Raw genomic sequence first — 21876 nt, forward strand, 5'->3', positions numbered from 1 at the left:
TTAAGTAATTTGTCTATAAATACCGAGGGACTTGATGTGCGGTTACATGAATAACCCTTTGACTGTGTTGATTATAATAGTTTTATAGTGCAGGTGTACCTCATGGTGTGGTTAGGAATCAAGGTTATCCTACTGTACATAACTTATTTAAAAAATGAATCCCATTGTAAAAAAATGTTCTCATAAGCTATTTTTGACGACAGTAGGTACAGGTGCTAAATGTAGACAGCTTGGCGTGTGTGCAAAGCTATTATTAACTTGGGACAGGTTCATGTGAGGTAAGATTAGTCTGCCGTTTGGGTCTGTGAGAAACAGACATGTGATGTTAAGCAGTATTAACTCATCTTTGTCACTATGAGCACTAGTTATGCTTACCTAGCATGTTGTCATCCACAGACCAAATGTCTAGTAGCTCACCAGCAACATATCTACTGTATATACAAAAGGCATACACCATCTAAACCACTTTAAATGACTATATCAAATATATATACAGAATAATTGGAACAAGTTTCTAACCAACCATTGTTGGTCAGAACATTTCTCAAGCAACTCTTACTCAGTGGGATGTTATTTTATTAAAATGCTATACCCATCCATCCTACATCTATCAAATGTCACTATGAGCACTAGTTATGCTTACCTAGCATGTTGTCATCCACAGACCAAATGTCTAGTACAGGGGTCAGCAACCCGCGGCTCCAGAGCCGCATGTGGCTCTCCAGCCTCTTTGTTGCGGCTCCCTTTGCAATGCTTGAATATTTTTTAGCACCCGTGTGGTGAAAATGCACGTCTTTGTTATGAGTTTACAAAAATCCAACTTTGTGTGAGACCATGAATGCATCCTGACTGAGTTCTGACTGGTGACTGAATGAGCAGACAGGATGCTATCCAGTTCTCTCTGACAGGTTAACATGAAGGGAAATGAGTGATACTTTGAGTTATTTGAGTTATTAATTATTATTAATGAGTTATTTGACGATTCTAAAAAATAAATTAGAGCTCATTTAAAAACAAAAGTTTATCTCCAGTACTAGCAAGAGTACTCCAACTCGTCTTTTTTTTTCCCTCCAATGTTGTTTTAAACATACAACGTTTTGCGGCTCCAGGCTATTTTTCTTTAGTGGTCAAGTGGGTGAAATGGCTCTTTTCATAGTAAAGGTTGCCGACCCCTGGTCTAGTAGCTCACCAGCAACATATCTACTGTATATACAAAAGGCATACACCATCTAAACCACTTTAAATGACTATATCAAATATATATACAGAATAATTGGAACAAGTTTCTAACCAACCATTGTTGGTCAGAACATTTCTCAAGCAACTCTTACTCAGTGGGATGTTATTTTATTAAAATGCTATACCCATCCATCCTACATCTATCAAATTTATTTTTATTTGCAAATTCAGGAGATATTAGGCTGCTATACTTCCATCCGTCTTCTTAAATGAAATCTATATGTTCCAATATTTTCACCAAACATTTGTGAATAGCATTCTTAGTTGAATAATTATGCTACACATGCAGAAAGTGGTTGGGTGAGTAGTTAGCATGCATATTAAAAAGACTACAATGAGTGTTTGTGACATGGTTTATTAACAAATCTGAACTTAATATTTAGAGGGTGCAGCTTCCGTTGCAATCAGTTTGGAGTTCAGGAGCCATTAACTAACAGAGGGTTTTCCTAATTAGAATGAAAGGGAGTACAGAAAATTGTCCAGGGAAGTAAGTGAAGGTCTACTTCAGAATGGTGTCTTCATTCGCTGCGGAGAGAGAAAATTGTACATTAGTGCCCATGTGAAAACAAACATGTTTAATAATGAAAACGGTACCTTCTGCTATTTGCTTGGCAATGCGCTCCTGCTCCTCACGGACCTTCTTCTCCTCCTCTTCGATCCTCCTCTCCTCAGCTGCAATAGGCTTCAGGTTTTCTGAGCAGAGCAACATATATTAATGAACAATTCCATGAAAATTAAGTATTGCAGTGGCTTCCTTTAGGACAACTTACCATATCTCCTTTTGCCATAGAAGATACCAACAATCAAAGCCGAATACCTGGCAGTCTGGAATAGAAAGGTGAATGACACAGGTGACAACACTGACAGATTATGAGGACTTATCCGCAATTTGGTGGTCATATTAAAATGTAATTCATAAAGTTGCAGTGAGCACCAACGAGGACAGGTGTCATCTCAAGCATTAGGTCTGGAGCCGCTTGCAGCTCTTCAGTCTGTTATACTTTTTAATATACCAAGTGGGGAAAATGCACATGATTTAGTTTTTGTTTTTTAAGGAGACTTTTTGAGATTGTGACTACATCCTGGCTGAGCACGAAAAATGGAGAGGGAAGTGGGTGTTTGGCTGCCCGCTTCAATTGAGACGTGACAGACACGTCTTCTCCCCCAACATTGTAAAGTAACCATCAATATATCCCCCCAATAAGAAATAGAGTTGATAATTCTGCACAGACACATGCCTTTCTTTGTCTTCTCTGCTCCACTGACTTACATTTGTGCCTCATACGTGGCGAGAAACAAACCATTGAAAGACATTTTCAATACATTCTGAAAATTTGTCATTTCAACGTACATCTACATATGTTAACAGTGGTTCAGCCCTGCGCACAACTAGCGACCACATCTCACTGATGTGCGCCACAAACGGACGGTGACGTCGCCTCTCGTCCATTTATTTTCGAATGGGAACTACGTGACAGGACGATTATTGAAAGTCTCTGCAAACAACACGCGAAATATGTGCGTGTTCAATTATATGCTTGTGTACGTCGTCATGCACACGTTGGCTTGCGAATCACGACGCGATCCCAGAAATGTGAGAAATGTTGCGCCCAGAAAGGACCAATCAGCAGGAGTTTTATTGACACATCAATGAGCGGACAGGATGCTAGGTTCTCCCAGGTAAACATGGAGACAGAGAAAATAATACTTATATTTGTTGTTTTCTGTCGTTACAACTGGTTCAATTCACAAAAGGTACACACTTTTAAATGTTTATAGATGTTTGAGCTGTTTGAAAATGGCTCTTTTGATAGTAAAGGTTGCCGACCCCTGTACTAGGTTAAGCTACTATACATTCACACACGCTAGTTAACTGCAATGACAACTGAGTCTTATCCAGCATCTTCATTGAAACAAGTCGAGATTAAATCATAGCATTTACACAAGTGGTCAAGCTTTAACATTGCCACCGTTTCAGGGGGAAGCAACACAAATGTTACTATGTGACTTTGATAGTCATTGTGCTGGAATACCTTGCTCAGTGACAGCTAACGTTAGCTACTGACTCTGTGCGACTGCTGAACAACGGAAAAATATAATATATATATCAACAAAATACAAATAGTATACTGTACAAAATGTTAAAGAACACTAACCTTAATCAATGGAGACACGGCAACCGGGGGAGCCATTGCTTAATCGGGCTAGCAGCAGAGGTCACTTTACCACCGCAGAGGATTGTGGGAAGAAGGTCTGCTACTGCTTCTTCTTGTTGTGTTTATGGCAGTTGGCATCTATTACTTTGGTGAATTAGCGCCCCCCTTCAGGTGTGTCTTAGCTCTGCAGGCACGAGCTCACCAGTGCCACAGGGGAAACATACGAATAGTTCCTAATATGATACCTTGATTCTTCATCCTAAATACACATTTATATATGTGTATATTTTTTTTAAATGTATATATATATATATATATATATATATATATATATATTCCTTATATTATTCCTATATATAAATAAATCCGATTCTCATCAGTTCCCTTCTCATCACAACTTGTCTGCCCTTTCATTTCCTTGCACCCTAACCCTCACTGACTTGCCCCCCCCCCCCCATGTTGTTTATCTATGATATAGGATGTCCGGTTTGCTGTCTGAGTGAAATGATGAGATACCTTCAAGAACTGATGCTGAATGTGAGCATCAAGTGTGTGGGAAGAATGTGACTTCTTCTTGAGCTCTTCTGTCATTGTTGTAATGCTGCCCTCGTGTGGACATTAAGAAGAATGTTTGCACAACCTTTCACTCAAAGTCAACGGCGGTTTGTTTACCATTGAACTGGTTAAAAAAAACAGCTGAATGTACACATATTAAAAACAAACAGGTTTATTACACTGGACATTTACATGCTGCTTAGGATCATAGAATGCTCTTTTCTTGTGATCATCCATCAAAACCCAGGACATATACCTGTATGTTCTTATTCTCTTGTCATGCCGTGTCATCCTAATTGAAACCAGACTATTTATGCTGCAAGAAAGAAACCCAGGATGCTACAATTGTTGACTGCTACCGCTGTAGTAATGTAGTAACACAATAACATTGGGCTCCCATACTGTAGTCTCTGCCATGTGTATATTTGATTAAGAAGTCATGATGGATTCAGTGGTCCAGGGTAATATAAGACTAAGCTCATTAATGTAAATCTATTGTACTGAGAACAATATAAAAATATAACTTCTGGTTGCAAAAGTTCAGTCTTTAATATAATGAAGTTTCTTTTCCAGCCTGCCTTGTCAGGTTCATTCAGGCAGCCTAGTAGAGGATCTCACTGTACCTCCACACAGTTCTCCAAGCCAATTCCAGTTTAGTTTGCATGACAGTGGCCGTTTCCAAAGCAGTGGTTGAGTTTCTGTGCGGTCCGCTTAGCAAACCTTATTTTCCCTCGATTCTTCAAGGAGGCCGTGTACTGATTGGACTTGAGTTTGGAGTAGTAGTCTGAGAACTTGTTGAAGAGGATGGATATGGGCAAACCGTTGAGGATGATTCCAAAAGCGATGCAGATGAAAGCGAAAAGGCGGCCCAGGATGGTTTCTGGGTAGATGTCGCCGTATCCCACCGTGGAAATGCTGACCTGTGAGAAGCATCAGAAGCATCTTCATGTCAGGCAGAAATGCTAAATGTTTAGTTTTTTAGCAACTGGCTTTTCATTATTTTAAATGGGAACTATTATGCTAATTTTGTGATTCTTTGTATTGAGTTGTAGTGTCCTATAGAGCAGCTACACACAATAACCCGCACAGAAAACTTTTTAGATTTTCCAGAATCTGCACCTATTCCAGCTGTTTCCTTTGATGTGCTTCTTGCCAAAACGATTTTAATTTATGGCCCGCCTCCAAGCATGCCCACTCCACTGTGATTGGTCACATGCCCAAAGTGCTTCCTAACTATGAAGCATATTCATAAGGTAGTTTGCCCCTCTGTGATGGCAAAAGTAACTTCTACATTGTGACTCTGATTCCATATGTTATCAATCATCTTACATTATCATTAATACGTAAACCTATACATTTTATATTTAAAATGCATTTAATAAGTGTGTGAGGCCCCTCGGCAATCTCTGTGTGGAGTTTGCATGTTCTCCCGTGCATGCGTGGGTTTTCTCCGGGTACTCCGGTTTCCTCCCACATTCCAAAAACATGCTAGGTTAATTGGTGACTCCAAATTGTCCATAGGTATGAATGTGAGTGTGAATGGTTGTTTGTTTATATGTGCCCTGTGATTGGCTGGCGACCAGTCCAGGGTGTACCCCGCCTCTCGACCGAAGACAGCTGGGATAGGCTCCAGCACCCCCTGCAACCCTCATGAGAATAAGTGGTAGAAAATGAATGAATGAAGTGTGTGAGGCATATTGAAGAGAGAAGAGGAGAGTTCTAGAGTCACTTTTATAGCAAATGTTGATCTGAATTCAGTTTGAAGAAGGTGGAGGAGTCATCCATGTGTCAAAAATAGACATATAAATTTGACTTTTGATCTTTTGTTGGTGGTCCCGGACGATAACCCCTACAAAAAGCTTAGTTGGACTGTAAAAAAAACCTTGACTCTCAATCATCAGGGAAGAGAAGGAAGAAACAAGTCGCACAATATTTTGTGCATTAGGGTAAATAGCCAGGCGTATGTGTGTGTTATTTCACCAATGTACACTGTGATTGACTGGTAACCAGTCCAGGCTGTATAGGTTGTGATGGGTGACCCTGAACAGGATAAGCGGCATCGAAAACGGACAAATTTGTGCACTTCCAGTGGAACATTCATTCATTCATTTTCTACCGCTTTTTCTCACGAGGGTCGCGGGGGGTGCTGGAGCCTATCCCAGCTGTCTTTGGGCGAGAGGCGGGGTACACCCTGGACTGGTCGCCAGCCAATCACAGGGCACATATAGACAAACAACCATTCACACTCACATTCATACCTATGGACAATTTGGAGTGGCCAATTAACCTAGCATGTTTTTGGAATGTGGGAGGAAACATTCCTTAACATTCATTAAACTTTCAGACCGTTTTAGTGTAGTAAATACATCTGCATCTTATACTTTTGATGATGTGTGTTTTTATTTGAGGAGCCCAGAGAGGGGCTAACGTCATTGCAGCACCCCAATGAATACATTGCTCAGATGCAATACAGTATGGGAAAACTTTTAAGAGTTGTTTTTTTATACTCATATTGGTACATGTTTATATATTTGAGTATGAAGTTGCTGTATGATGACTTTAGTGACTGTTATATTGTTATATACAATATTTTTATACTGTTATATACAATCACTGGGCACATATAGACAAACAACCATTCACACTCACATTCATACCTATGGACAATTTGGAGTCGTCAATTAACCTAGCATGTTTTTGGAATGTGAAACCGGAGTACCCGGAGAAAACCCACTCATGCACGGGGAGAACATGCAAACTCCACACAGAGATGGCAGAGTGTGGAGTTGAACCCTGGTCTCCCCGCTGTGAGGTCGTCGCGCTAACCCCAGTGGAACATTACATTTGATGAAGACATCCAGTACTCACAGATGCCCACCACCATGCGTGAGGAATGCTGGTGAAGTTGGTATGAGGCATGTCGTGCTCCACGGTATAAACCATGGCAGAGAAGCTGAAGATCCCCATGGCAATGAAAAGGAACAGGCAGCCCACTTGTTGATAACACTGGCGCAGAGTGAAACCGAACGCCCGCAGGCCCGTGGAGTGTCGTGCCAGCTTCAAGATGCGAAAGATCCGCATCAGTCTCATGATCCGCAGGACTTGACCAAGCTTTCCCACCTGCCCCACCGCTTGCATGTCGGCCTCGTGCTTCATATAGTTTTCTTCGTTGTCAAAGAACTCCAGAATGCCCTGCAGGTACTGAGGCAGGATGGCGATCAGGTCCACGGTGTTGAGAACGCTTCTGCTGAAGGCTCTGAGGTCAGGGGTGGACATCAGGCGTAGGAGATACTCCATAGTGAAGAAAGCAATGCACATTGACTCCACGTACTCCCAGTAGGTCTTTCCACTGAGCTGCCCCATTGGAGTCCTGTACTGCATCTCCTCCACCGTGTTCAATGTCATGGCCACCAAGGAGATAAGCACAAAGAGACTGGACGCCACCGCCATCAGCTTGGCTTTAATTGAAGAAAATGGCTTCTCCATCAAGTTCCAAATGGCTCGTCGCTTCTGGCCCATGAACATATCTTGAAAGAGCTCCTCGTTCTCCTCAATCTCCACTTCAGCCTCCAGCTCCCTTTGGATCTTCAGTTGCTCGTTAAGCTCGTCCTGACGTTCCTCGAAGGAGATGCGGCAGCAGCGGTGAGTGTTCTTTATCCTCACCCCCCAGTAGTTGATCTCCTCCAGAAAGTTTCGGGGGCAAAGCTCATCCTTGATCCACAGCACGCCTGTCCGGTAGAAATTGAAGATGCTGTGAAAGACGTCGGGATCTCTGTCGAAGAAGAATTCATTGTTGTTGACGATGTAGTCATCGCACAGATCCAGCTTCATGTTGTGGTCGGTGTAGGTTGCCAGACGCCCTATTCTGGTTTTAGGGTACCGGGCCGCCATCTTGTAGGCAATCTGAAAAGGTTTCCCACCTACATTGATGTTGATCATGTAATTCTTGGATGGGCATATTTGTCTGGAAGAAACAGGCTGAGCATCATCATCTTCATCTTCATACTCAGTGTAGATGTCGTAGATGTCTTTGCTCAGTTCTTGCATGGAGTTCCATGTCCGCACGCACTTCTCCGTTGATGACGGATAAACAGTCTCGGATGATCTTCGATTGATGTCGGAATTTGTGACTTTGTAGTTTGGGAAAAGACTCTGTCTTCTGTTGAAGAACTGGACCACCTTGCTGGTGCTCCCCATGTCAGTTTCCAGGCAGGAGAGCAGACAGAGGACTCAAACCTGCCACCATTACTTCAGTCTAATACCCTTTTACCTAAGCATGGAGGACATGAGCAGGATGCCTCATGCCCCCATTAATGTTGCTGACTGAGAGGATCCATGTGCTTACAGGACATCTAAATACCATTATCCCCTGCTGATCCCCAAGGCTGACATCACGTTGGTTAGGTGGCATATCTCAATAAATGCACATCAGACCCCATTTTTTTTTCATAAAAAAACATAATTTATGACCGAATGCTAGCGACCGGTGTTCATAAAAATGGGTGATTTAAGCACAATGTTGCTGATGTGTTTACATTTGTTAAAGTGTGTTATGTATTATATAATCTGTTTGAAATCCTCTCAGATTACTCAAAGGAATCATATTGAAAAGCTAGTATTGGAACATTCCACAGTTGTTTCATGTGTAGGAGTAAGCGATACTGCGAATTTTGGTATTAATCTGATACCAAGTGAATACAGAACCAGTGTTGCCTATATTGATACTTTTTACTTGAAATTCACAAATATCACAATTTTATGGGACTATAGCGACAGTGCTAAAATTTGTTATTTTGATATATTTTGATTGGAAAAAAGAAAAAAAAGTGATAATTTTAAAACCATATGCAGTGTGTGTGTTTGCCCACTTCCTGATTATTTTTTTGCACACTTAAATGTTGCAGATCATCTAACAAATGTAAATATTAGTCAATGACAACACAACTGAATACAAAAAAAATTATTCTATTAAGGGAGAAAAAAAATCCAAACCCCACCCTCGGCCATCTCTGTGTGGAGTTTGCATGTTCTCCCCGTGCATGCGTGGGTTTTCTCCGGGTACTCCGGCTCCCTCCCACATTCCAAAAACATGCTAGGTTAATTGGCGACTCCAAATTGTCCATAGGTATGAATGTGAGTGTGAATGGTTGTTTGTCTATATGTGCCCTGTGATTGTATATAACAGTATAGTGTATAAAAAATATTGTATATAACAATATAGCAGTCACTAAAGTCATCATACAGCAACTTCATATTCAAATATATAAACATGTACCAATATGAGTATAAAAAACCAACTCCTTAAAAGCTGTTTGTCTATATGTGCCCTGTGATTGGCTGGCGACCAGTCCAGGGTATACCCCGCCTCTCGCCCGAAGAGAGCTGGGATAGGCTCCAGCATCCCCAGTGACCCTTGTGAGGAAAAAGCGGTTGAAAATGAATGAAAAAAATCCAAACCGACATGGCTCTGTATAAAAAAAGTGATTTTCATGACTTAACTGAGATGAATTGAGATCTGGAATGTCTAGAAAAGTTTTAAAAGCCATTTCTAGAGTTGGGGACTCCAGAGAAACACAATGGCAGCCCTTATCCACAAATAGTGGAAAAAATTGAACAGTGATGAACCGTCCCAAGAATGGCCAGCCAACCAAAATGACCCAGAAAGTGCATCAACGACTCATCCAAGAGGTCACAAAAGACCCCACAACGACATCCAAAGAACTACAGGTCTCACTTGCATCGGTTTATGACTCCACCATAAGAAAGATATTGGACAAAAACGTCTTGCATGGCAGACTTCCAAGACCAAAACGACTTCTGAACAAAAAGAACATTAAGGGTTGTGTGAATTTTGCTAGAAAACATGTTGACCTTTGTGAAAATACTTGGTCGGACACACAACAAACTAAGTAAGCGTGTGTCATCTGGCGTTGAAGTAATGCCACATTCCAGGAAAAGAACCTCATACCAACAGAAAAGTATGGTAGTGGTGGTAGTGTGATGGTCTGGGGATGTTTTGCTGCTTCAGGACCTGGAACACTTGCTGTGATAAACAGAACCATGAATTCTGAATGTTCGGCCATCCCGTTTGTGACCTCAAACTGAAACCACCTTGGGACAATGATCCAAAACACAAGTCCACCTCTGAAAGGCTGAAGAAAAACAAAACAAAAACTTTGGACTTAGTCAAAGTCCTGACCTCCATACTGTTGTGGCATGACATTAATAAGTCGGTTCATTCTTAAAAACCCTCCAATGTGGCTGAATTACAACAATTCTGTAGAGATGATCCAAAATTCATCCATTGCAAGTTATAGCAAAAGCTTGCTTGCAGTTGTTGCTGCTAAGAGTGACCCAACCAGTTATTCAGTTTGGGGGAAATCACTTCTTCAAACAGAGCCATGTAGGTTTGCATTTTTCTCCCTTAATAATAAAAAACTTTCATTTAAAAACAATATTTTGTGTTGTCATTGATTGACTAATATTGAAATGTATTTGATCATCTGAAACATTTAAATAAAGGAGAAATCACATCACTCTATACTTGGATGGATCGTCCGACCCATGGTGTTAAGTACGTACCCTTGTCTTGAGCGAGGAAAGACGGTGGATGCATAAAAGAGGATCAAGGCATTAAGCCAAAGTCTTCACTTCCTAATTGGGGATGCGGGTGCTGCATTGTTACCGCTAAGGTGGGCAAAGGTCACACAGTCTCTCAGACGTGATGTATCGTTTTTTTTGTCTGTAATGCTTCAAAGTAACAACGTGTCTGAGCTCTTTTACTTAACTTGCGCCTGTTTTTACCTAATTAGATGTCAAGCATCAAATGTAATTTTACAACCTAACAAATCCTCTTATTGGACACCAGATTATTGTCCTGCTGTTTACTAGAGTGTGGTACTCTCCAAATGAAAACCAACAACTTTATTCACCATGTCGGTGCCGGAGTACACTAACCATGTAAAACAATGAAGGATTTGTTCAAGCTGTGATACCAGACTTAAAAAGGGATAGTTTGGATTTTTGACATGAAGTAGTGAAGTCCATCAACAGAGACTGACTCCCCACTTTTCAGTGCTGAGGAAAGTAGTTCCAGCTCGTTGCTGGGAACAGCTAAGTCAAGAGTTTGGCTTCTCAAAACAAAATATGCGTTCAAAATCATAATACATTTGCATCACAAAAATACCTACTAGAAAAAAATCTGTCCAAAAGTCCATTGTGATTCCACCTGTCCATTGTTACGCACTTTTCACCTGCTGGGATAAGTGAAAGTAAACATGTCTGACTGCAAAGTAGTCTTGTAGGCATTTTTGTGATGCAAATGTACTATGCTTTATTGTTTGAGAACTCAAACTAGAGCTGGGTGTCATCAGCAAAGCAGTGAAACTGGATATTGAATCTTCTAAAGGAGATGGAAGTGGAAGGAGGTAAATTATGAAAAGTAGGGGACCGAGGATAGAGCCCTGAGGCACACCTGTCATGACTGTGGAGAGATTGAAGGACATGAGCTGTATGAACTGAGTGCGGCCTGTGAAATATGAGTGGAACCAGTCTATTACAGTATAAAAAACTGTAAATATGTAATACCATCACTGTAATACTTCCATTGTTGTAGTATTAATGAAGTGATGGCTTTCTTCACTTGTGTTCTATTAGGATTCATATCATCTGCTCGAGATTCCTGGCTGTCATTAAGTCTGAAAGACTTACGGATCAAATGGTAGTCCTTTTAAAGCTGCTTAGAAACACAAGAATGTGGATTATAATCCTTCCTTTGTCATATACCAACCAGTCGTGTTTATTTACTGCAGGAGACCGCAAACAGCAACATCCCATAATATAACAATTGTTCTTTGACTACATCCTTAAATTGAACCACTCAAAATACTATAGAATCTCTGTGGCTTTTCTTGTAATTATGTTGTTTAAATCATTTTTCATCATATTGTGTAGCATACAGTCAATTATGTGTCAATAATTCTCATTTTTGCCTGAGGGAGAAATCAAATTACATTTTACATACCTTATAATGATATTATACATGCTTTTACATACTTTTGTTCCATCGGTTAAGTTATACTAACCAGCATTTATTAAGTTTTTGAAAATAAAAGTTGAATGTTTGGCATGTTCTAAGATAGAATGAATACAGTAACATTAAAGGTTAAATGGATCTATATATATATATATATATATATATATATATATATATATATATATATATATATATATATATATATATATATATATATATATATATATATATATATATATATATATATATATATATATATATATATATATATATATATATATTACAAGAGTATCAAATACTATATGTGCCATTATGTTTTGTATTGTGTTGAATACAAACTACTACAAAACAACTACAAGCTCGTGAAGAGGTACTTTCCTAAATGCATCATTCATCATTTTTTTTCTTCAAATTAGAAAAAAAGTCAACAAACTCATGTCTTATTTTGAAAGGACAAAAGCGGAAGCTACTTATTGCCAACTTGATTAGCAAAGAAAGCGCTATTTTGTGAAGGGAAACCAAGGTTGTTGGTGCGCGGTGAGGGTCTTGCCAGCTGGAGGTAGGTCCAAATGAATCGGTAAACAACGAATCCCACGCTCTTCTCGTTTGCCTCGATGAGAAGCTTATCACAAAGGTTAAACGGAAATCGAAATGTGAGCGTTCGTCATGAACAGCCGGTAAAGTGCACGCTAACTAGCAACGTCGAGGCTAACGCTGCTAGCGGTTCCGTTACGCGGTTCATTCGAGCAATGGATTGGAAAATTCGTTCAAATTGTTCAGTGGCTTTATTTATGTTTGAGCGCTATTAAGTTGTGTCTTGTCAGTGTATTGTCGGAAATATTTAGCCGAGTTGTACTGTTGTGTTTAATGATGGCCCCAATAGAAACAGGAAGAGATCCGGTGGTGGTGCGTTCATGTTCACCTCTTCTGCAGAGACCATCATGTAACGGTTGTCATCCAGAAGCAGTAACTAGATAATTTAAAATCCTAAAAAGTGGCTAATAAAACGCTATATACTATTTACAGCCATGCTATTTGTAGACATCATCTTTGGTTTGTTGTGTAGAGCTATATTGTATTATGAGAAGTGTGTTTTCTCGTAAATTAAAATCCTAAATCAGTCTGACAGCTGTCTGTCATAAACTTTGGTGCTAAGTGTTTTATTGCAGCTTTTGATTGATCCTGTTTAGACTGTACAAGTGAATGTAATGTAAGGTGGCCCACAATGTCACCATAATGTCACCATTGTTTATTAACACCATAAAAAAACCCAATGGAACAGGGAAATGATGCAAATTAAAAATACTACAATTACAAAAACACTCAAAAGAAAAATGCTACAAATGCCAAAAATGCACAAACCACAAAAGCAACTGCATGAGAGAAATTCTGCAATTTAGCAGTGGGCTGTAATGTTTTACAGTATTGTAGAGCTGTCAAATTTGCCGAATAGGCCGTAACTACGGGGGGCGGGGGTATATAACGCCGCAAAACAAATGTGGTTAAAAGTACTTGTAAACTTGCTTTTATCGCTTTTTTGTCATTTTCTTTTTGTCGTTTTCACAATGTTGGTCTCCAGAAGTGTCCAATAGCACCAGAGATGTCTCTAGAGTTGTAACTATTAGCTTTATTTTTATTTTTTTGGGAGGGGGGGGGGGGGGGGTTGACTAGAGTAACAACAAGCTGCACAGTCCCATCATAATGTGTGAGGGTGAACAAGTAGTGCCAAATATGTGTTGCGGCCCACCGTATATAAATGAATGTATGGGAAATTGACACTGACACTAAATTAAGAGGAAATTGTCAAAGCAAAGCGAGGATAAACGTCTCCAGAAAAGGATATTAAAGGGGACGTATTATGCTTTTTCCACTTTTCTGACCTATAAATGTAGTTAGAATGTTGTATTCTTGTGTTAAATGATGCAAAAGTTTCAGATAATGAAGTTTGTGCATTTGGAAGTGAGCACTGAAAGAAGTTTGGGATGGCTGAAAGCGCTCTGTTTCAAAAGGCGTGGTAAAACTGCCGCTTTGTGATGTCACAGAGGGATGGACTTCCTTATATGGTTCATAGGTAGGAAACACTTTGGACATGTAACCAATCAGAGTGAAGTGGGTATGCCCGGAAGTGGGCCGTGGGTGGAATAAATTAAAACAGGCAGGAAGCACAAATCAAAGCAAAATCTGAAATGTTTTCTGTGCAGGTTATTGTGTGTAGCTGCTCTATAGAGACCACAACTCAATACAAATGGTTGAAAAAATGAGCACAATAGGTCCCCTTTAAAGATTATTCATTATATAGGATTAGTCTTATCTGTCAGTGAAACATTTCCTTAGGAACGAAAGGCCCATTCTCCATGGATATGGTCAAGACAAATTGCACCAAATCCCCTTTCGGCAAAGGTCCGTCATACGTGTTAGTGTATACTGTGTAAAATGAGACATCCTGTGTGATCCCCTACGCAACATGACTGACCTTGTCTCAGTCCTCATCCTCACCAAGTTATCATGGCTGTAGTGAGGCTTGCTGGCTTTCATTCAGCTCACAGGAGAAGTGATCACATGAATTCAGTTTTTTTTTACGTTATTACATGCATTAATATATTGTGGATCAATGTAAACAAAACAATTACAAAAAAAATCCCTTTATTGTTTCTTCAACCAGGTTGTGGCTGGTTGCAGGGTTTCTGGAGCAGAAGAGTCGTGTCATTCCCCCTTCTGTCCTCTCGTACCCCCCCTCCCCCTCCTTGTGTGTTCCCCTGTGTGTTAGTGACCCCGCAACCCCACCCGCTCCCATCTGAACCCCAGTGTCGTGTCGCTACTCCAATCCGAAGCCGCCCTCTCACCCCATGCTTGGGACAAAGCCAGCTCACTGCCAGCCCAATGACTGCCTGGATCGTCCTGCCTGTCAGCCTGTCTGCCTTCTCCATCACAGGAATATGGATAGTGTGAGTGGTGCACTCTTTTATATTGAAACATCACATGTCTTGTGATATGGCTTTTTATATACTGTTTCATATTAGCAATGATTTCTGTTTGAGGTTAACTGGTCTCAGAAACCTACTATAGAAACGCTATATACACCAAAGATACACATCTTAAAGGGGAACTGCACTTTTTGGGGGGAAGCGATATGTAAAGCTAGGAGAACACACATCTGCAAGTTTAAATACTACATGTGGAGTACCCCTGGGGTCAATACTGGGACCAAAACTGTTCAACTTCAATGACACCAGACATCATTAAAAAGGTCAGAGATGAAATGTTAATATTAAAATGATGGTTTGATCATCATCATTGAACTTAAGTAAAACTAAAATCATGCTATTTGGTAATAGTAGAAAGGACATGTACGAGCAAATACAAATAGATGTTGTCGGGGTGAAGGAAAATATATTTCTGGGGATTATAATAGATGAACAGGCATTACAGTTTGTCGAAGATTTAGTAGCAATGTGTACTGACGCATCTGATTAGAAAAGTTAGCCATTTTGTTGCCAATAAATAAATGTGATTTACAATCTGTCCTAATTTACTGGCTTGCCTTGCTCCTCAAAAGGCTTTGCTGTGTGTATGTATGCTAGCAGCCCCGCCTCCTCCACAGAGACAAAGCGACTATATGGCTGACGAGAGGTTTCATTCTGTTCATCATTGTAATATGACGCGTGTAGGTGCTGAACAGAGTGAACTCTCTTCCTGTCTGTTTTGGATGCGAGAGATAATGAAAACAGACACGCATGCACATGGCAAGATATGGAGACCGGCAAAACTATTTTGTTCATTTTCATTTATCATGTAATTTATTTTATTAACGAGAAATCTTTATTCTAAGTTACAGGATCTACATTGCTGTGATGCGTGACGTACTACCACTACTGTGTCATGATATATGAATGTTTCTGTAGATACGCAATGGCTGTGATGAATCACCATGTTTGTCCAGTGGAGAACTGGTGAGCATTTCACATCTCTTTCTTTTCCCCTAACACGAGACAGTGATGCAGAATGATCTGCCCTGACCTTGTTGTTTCATGGTTGCAGGTCTTACAACGTAACGTGCACAGAGGAGCTGCTCCGACCAGGGTTTCCCAAGACCTGTTGCACCATCCAGGACATCCCCCTCATCAGGTCTCTTGTCTAACCTTCCTTCCATTCTTCAATGCACAAGTACATTATTCACCATAAGGCCCACAGGCATTGATTAGCATGCTATGGTTCTGTGGTCCTTTATACAGGCAGTTCTCCTATAATGCAGTGAGAGCTGTTATAGTAAAAAAACAAAAAGTGTATGTGATGAAACTGTGTTGTTAATTCTCTGTTTTGTTTTCATCTATTCCAGTAAATGTGGTTCTTACCCTCCTGAAAGCTGCCTGTTCAGCCTCATTGGCAACGTTGGAGCCTTCATGGGTAAGACCTTCACATTTTGTCCTGAAAATGTGTGATGGTGATAAGCCATTGTGTGTATGTAAATGTGGTGCTGACCAGTTTCAATTTTATATTCTAGTGAATAAGCTACTACTTTTTTTTTCTTGTATAAAGTTGCGGCTAATATGTGGTGAAAAACGAAATTTCTCACGATGCTTGGAGTGGTCATGTTCTAATCACCTGACATCGCTTACACTTCAGAACTACTAATCGTTTGAATATGTAATTCGGATAACGCTACTACCAAGATAGACAATCATAAGTGCAGCAGACTACCAAAACATGCCGCAAAGCCATCATTCTCTGCGTCTGTTAACTCTGTTGCTAGCGTTGCAAACAATTGAATGAGCAACATCAATCATATTTTATATGATAACCAAATGTAAACATTAGCTGGACTTGGAACACCACAAATATACCACAAAGATTGCAGAGTCTGTTATGACCACTCATCTTCCGTGCAGCCCACATAAAATCTGTCTGTCCATGGACGCACAGTGGTATAGAGTCCGACATTAATGCACCTTTCTCGGTCCTCCATGGACGCAGGGCAGCATAGGCTATGACATTTATGCACCTTGCATGGCCGCACTGGGCAACTTGTTTGGGGAAAAAACATTGAAGTTTATGAAGTTATTAATCTTTATGTGTAACATCTTTGTGTACTAAATATCACTTTTTGATGACATAACATCGGTTAGCTTATATGAGAACAAATCCGGACAGGCTGCAGTATGTCCAAACGTTGCATCACAGCACTCCCACCTTAATGCACCTTCACAGGCTCCCAGTCAAGTTCGGTATAGCATACAGATGTTGCAAATCCCTCCATGCCTTGCCCTCAGCATACATTACCAACTTTCCCGAAAGATGTGGTCTGATGCTGGTGCGTAATACTGTCATCACACGGTGACGCAACTTTCAGAGTCACAGCCCCCTTTTTACATCGCCTACATATGATGTCATCAGTGGTGGACTCTCAAAAGTGTTTGAGTTAGTTTTGTGTGCATAAAACAAACACATAAGGAACACACTTAGGTTAGATAGAAGTTGCCCTCCCAAGGCGCTTGTATTTTGGGGAAACTTCTTCCCTCACATCCCCTTTGAAAAGATATGGAATGAACACAATCGTTTTTTTATTCCAAACAAAGTGAAAGAACTTCACATTGAAACAATCCACAATTTTTACCCTTGCATGTCACGTCTTGCCAAATTCATGGAGGGGTCTAGTCACAATGCTCATTTTGCAAAATAGAAGAGGAATCGATAAGGCATTTATTCTATGAATGTCCCATTTGGACCGAAATTTCTATTTTAGTTTTTATGTCTTTTCAATACACTCATTGACATCAAAATGGAAATGGTCTTATTTCTACAATGTAACCTTCATAAAGATTTGCGGAATGCTGTGAAATTTCTTTGTGTATTGGGAAAATTCCATATTCATAAATGCAGCCAAATATTAAATAAGCCAAATATTCACCAGTTTTCTTCTGAACTGAAAATATTATAGCTGATAATCAAAAACAGAAAAGCAGTGAAAACCTTTCATACATTGGAGAACGTTCTAAAAACAATTCATATGAAGAACAACCTTAAGTGACATGTTTTCTATTGTTTTTATTTTGTTGTTCTTATTTTCAAGCAATATTTTACTGTTTTGTACAATTGCAGTTTATCATAAAATATAAATAAATACATAAAATGAAAAATGTTGTGTGCATAAAACAATTGTAAATGCATATAAATGACAAATTAAAGGCCTAAATGAGCATTCAAGGTTATTCAAGGTACCATGTGGTATTTCTGGAGTTATTTCTTATCTTCTTTGAATTGAAGAAACAGGGTCCGTTTCAGTTAGTCTGACCTTCTGGGAACAAATGAATGACACTAACCAAAGTTCCATTGTCTATTCCACCCCTGGTATGCTGGTATGCTGGTATACACATGCCCACAAACACCAATGCCGTGTGGTGTCCATGTCAGCCTTCAGAGCCATGGAGGGGCTTGAAATAGCCTGAGCGCTCTTAAATCAATAATTAATGCGGTTTCCTTCCACCCTCCCACCCCCAGCCCCCCGGCCCTCTCCCCTACATGATCCCTCCATGGCCTTCCTCCATTCCTCCTCTTCTTCCTGTCAGGTTGAATCACTACTCATTTTTGCCCCATTTTCCCAGTGCTGCCTTTCATTTTGGTGCTTTGCTTCAGTGTTCACCTTTTCAGCAAATTTCTTCTGGAATGATTTACTCACTTCCTGTTTGTATGTTTTGGGGAAAAATGACATTTATTGTATGCTGTAAAACTCTCTTAGCATCTCCAGTGATCTTGTGTTGTCGTCCACAGTGGTGATGGTGTGCCTTCTGCGCTACGCCCAGGTGATCGAACACAGCCACAGATGTTGGGTGAACACCAGTGCTCTGGTGTCAGGCTGCACCAACGCAGTGGGTCTGGTCATGGTGGGCAACTTCCAGGTAAAGTCCCTGCCTCCTGATCCTGATATTTAGAGCCACAATAGAGCACACAGGACTGTTTGTGTTTATCGGCTTGACAGGTTGACCACGCCAAATCTCTTCACTATGTCGGCGCCGGCGTGGCCTTTCCAGCAGGGCTTCTCTTTGTGTGCTTACAGTGTGTGCTCACCTATCGGGTGGCAGTAACCGCCCTCGACTACTGGATGGCTCACTTCCGTGTGGCTCTGGCACTCGGCGCCATGGTCTCCCTCGTTCTCAGTATCCTTTAATACATAAGAACTTTACTAGCGTTATCCACCCATGGCCAGATGTTTGGGAATGGCCTTAACCACTCCTTCCTAGGCGGCATCTTCTTTGTACACGAGAGCTTCACGCTCCAGCACGCCGCCGCCATCTGTGAGTGGGTCTTCACCGTGGACATCTTGGTCTTCTACGGCACCTTCACGTACGAGTTCGGCACCGTCACGGGCGAGACCATGATGGCGGGCCTGCAGCAATGCCTCCACCACGGCTCAGGGGTGATCTTGGGCCCCAGGGCTCGGGACTCCACGCTGGGAAGCGGCGCTACCACCAAGGGCCTCAAGTCGCCCGGTGGAAGCAGCACATCCACACATCTCAACTGTACCCCCGAGAGTATAGCCATGTTGTAGCTCTGGCGCTGCTGAGGAGCTTCCTGGACGGTCAGCACATGCAAAGATGATGAAAAGCGGCATGCGAAGGAAGAGACTAAGTCCTGTTTTCATAACCAATCCAAGCAACTCCTGTCTGTAATGCTGTAATATCCTCTTTTATCCCCATGAGGTGCAAGACGGCTTGTTTGGAGCTTCGGTCTGCCGTCGTCATGGGACGTGTTCTCACAACATATAAGCAGGAAATCATATGGAAAGTTAACTACAGGTGAGGTTCCAACTCCAAAGGTTCTGCTGCAATACCGCCATTATTACTTTCACGAGTCATTCATTCAAAAGCTATACGCCCTTTTCTACCAATTGCTTGTGTTAAGTTTTTCTTACTAAGTTGTAGTCGAGACTGATTTGTGTAGTGATGCTAAAGGAATGTGTCGTTTGAGCACTGAATGTTTCCAAATGGATGCGCACTACCTCTTAACATGGAGGTCATGTGTTTTTTTTTTAAGTGTGCTTGTGTCTGTTAGCAGGATGATGCTAAACTAAAAGATGGAAGGTATGTAGATCTTCAGAGAACTAGGATGCCTTGGTGGAGGTTTTCTTCTCCCACATTGTCTTTTGTTGGCTGATGTGGCCTTTTCCACTTTTCATCACCGATTCATGGATCTGACGTTTGCTTATCTCTGCACGGACGGCACTTTCTGAATGACGAGAATATTCCGGTAGTTTGTGTCGTAGGCTAGAGGATTTCAAATGCCTTTTTTTTTATTCCTTCAAAAATTGTCTTTGTAATTTCTGACGAAGATCCCGACGTCGGTTTTGATTCTTTGAATTTTAAACACATTGAAACACTGCATCCATGTATCTTCTAGGCGCCGGGGGCATGCTGGAGCCTATCCCAGTTGATAATGTAGAGGCACCAATTATTTGGAATGTTATATTTAAAAGTGTTTAGGATAAGGCTGGTCCCTGGGTCCCCCCGTATGCCAGTTTGAGGAGCTGAATGGTGTTTTGAGTCAGACAACGGACAAAGCTGCGGAGTACATCGGTCCTTTCATGGCGTCACAGTGCCAATTCCTCTATCATGATTTCCCTATATCCCACACTCCAGGCAAGCACTCACATGTTAATTGTTCACATGTATGTGTCCCAATAACAGGCTAGACCCTCACAGTATTCTGCATGAAGCCATCAGTTTTCCCACATTTTTTTCTGGTCTTGAACAGCAGGCCGCAGATGAAAGTGCTTGTTTCTGTTGTTTTGCACCTCATGCCAAAAAACTTGTTTCAACTTGCTGTATGGATTTGTATGCATTAATGATTTTTAGCCTTATCCCTCATTATGTGCCAGGGGAAATCCATGTCGTTTATTTGACTCGTTTGTGTTCCGCCTTAGCCCACCTCTCACCCTTCTGAAAACAAAAGGTGTGATACTTCTACTGGCAGCTTGTATGAGCCATCATGTCAGGTTGGACTTCTTATTCTGCATCAATACAATCTGCCATGTGGCCAAATTCAACACTGGATTTTTTCAATCTTTTATGTATTTTTCAGTAGAAAATGTGCACATCAGTACAAAAGGTCCTGATGGAGAACTTTTCATGTTGTCAACTCGGACCAATTTTTTTTTTCCCCCTCTACATTCTGTAAATATGTAGGATCTGTTTGTCATCTAGGTATTTTGATTTGACAGAGATTTATATTCAAATATGAAATAAAAACTTAAATTATGACTGTGTTTGTAGGCAAAGGAGTTGGAAGTAGAAGTCAGCTGCACAACTGGTGCATTGCAGTATGGGAATCAAGGAAATCATCCATTTTCTATACCGCTTATCCTCATTTGGGTTGGGGTGTATGCTGGAGCCTATCCCAGCTGACTTTCGGCAGGAGGTGGGGTCACCCTGGACTGATAGCCAGCCAATCACAGGGCACATATAGACACATGTGGTGGGAAACTGCAGTACCTGTAGAAAAGCCAAGCGGAGATTCTAACACAATCTCTGGACTGTATGGCTAGCATGCTAACCACGCGGCCACCGTGTGGCACTCAAAGGAACTCACGGCAGGAAAGTATTTTTTTTTTTTATTAAAAAACAAAAAACGAATGGTCCTCATTTTGGCTTTACACACACACACATATTGACTTAGTTCATCGAGATCAGCGGTGGGCAAACTTTGGTGGCAGAGCCATCCTTATAAAAGGTGGCATCAAACAGAATGACACTTGCTCACGGTGCAACAAAATGCAAACTCATCCACAGCAAGTTAACACATCACATAAATAAACTAAGCATGTCATTTAAAACCTATGTCCACAAGGCATGCTGGGTAATCCAGCTGCGACAACAATATAAACTATGAACGATAAACATG

General features: G+C 41.0%; 3 protein-coding genes across 4 annotated transcripts; 1 reads left to right on the top strand and 2 right to left on the bottom strand.

Annotated features, from left to right (window-relative positions):
* Nucleotides 1-1578: 1578 nt before the first annotated feature.
* On the bottom strand, nt 1579-3540 carry atp5meb (ATP synthase membrane subunit eb). Its single transcript, XM_058071823.1, has 4 exons — nt 3396-3540; nt 2010-2064; nt 1834-1932; nt 1579-1764 (listed from the first exon to the last, which is right to left on the bottom strand). The coding sequence occupies exons 1-4, from the start codon at nt 3429-3431 to the stop codon at nt 1739-1741; spliced, it is 216 nt and encodes a 71-aa protein (XP_057927806.1). The 5' UTR covers nt 3432-3540; the 3' UTR covers nt 1579-1738.
* A 558-nt stretch (nt 3541-4098) lies between these two features.
* Nucleotides 4099-8264, bottom strand: LOC131128717 (potassium voltage-gated channel subfamily V member 2-like). The gene is made up of 2 exons (XM_058071822.1): nt 6819-8264; nt 4099-4870 (listed from the first exon to the last, which is right to left on the bottom strand). The coding sequence occupies exons 1-2, from the start codon at nt 8145-8147 to the stop codon at nt 4604-4606; spliced, it is 1596 nt and encodes a 531-aa protein (XP_057927805.1). The 5' UTR covers nt 8148-8264; the 3' UTR covers nt 4099-4603.
* Nucleotides 8265-12442: 4178 nt separating this feature from the next.
* On the top strand, nt 12443-21245 carry tmem150aa (transmembrane protein 150Aa). Of its 2 annotated transcripts, none has more exons than XM_058071287.1 (8): nt 12443-12544; nt 14648-14930; nt 15888-15935; nt 16024-16110; nt 16322-16389; nt 18751-18878; nt 18959-19136; nt 19221-21245. In XM_058071287.1, the coding sequence occupies exons 2-8, from the start codon at nt 14866-14868 to the stop codon at nt 19526-19528; spliced, it is 882 nt and encodes a 293-aa protein (XP_057927270.1). In that variant the 5' UTR covers nt 12443-12544; nt 14648-14865; the 3' UTR covers nt 19529-21245. The 2 variants fall into 2 exon arrangements, with proteins under 2 accessions (XP_057927270.1, XP_057927271.1); XM_058071288.1 differs by lacking the exon at nt 12443-12544 and adding an exon at nt 12554-12662.
* The last annotated feature ends 631 nt before the right edge of the window (nt 21246-21876 follow it).

Source organism: Doryrhamphus excisus, chromosome 4 (assembly GCF_030265055.1).
Source record: "Doryrhamphus excisus isolate RoL2022-K1 chromosome 4, RoL_Dexc_1.0, whole genome shotgun sequence".
NCBI lineage: Eukaryota > Metazoa > Chordata > Actinopteri > Syngnathiformes > Syngnathidae > Doryrhamphus > Doryrhamphus excisus.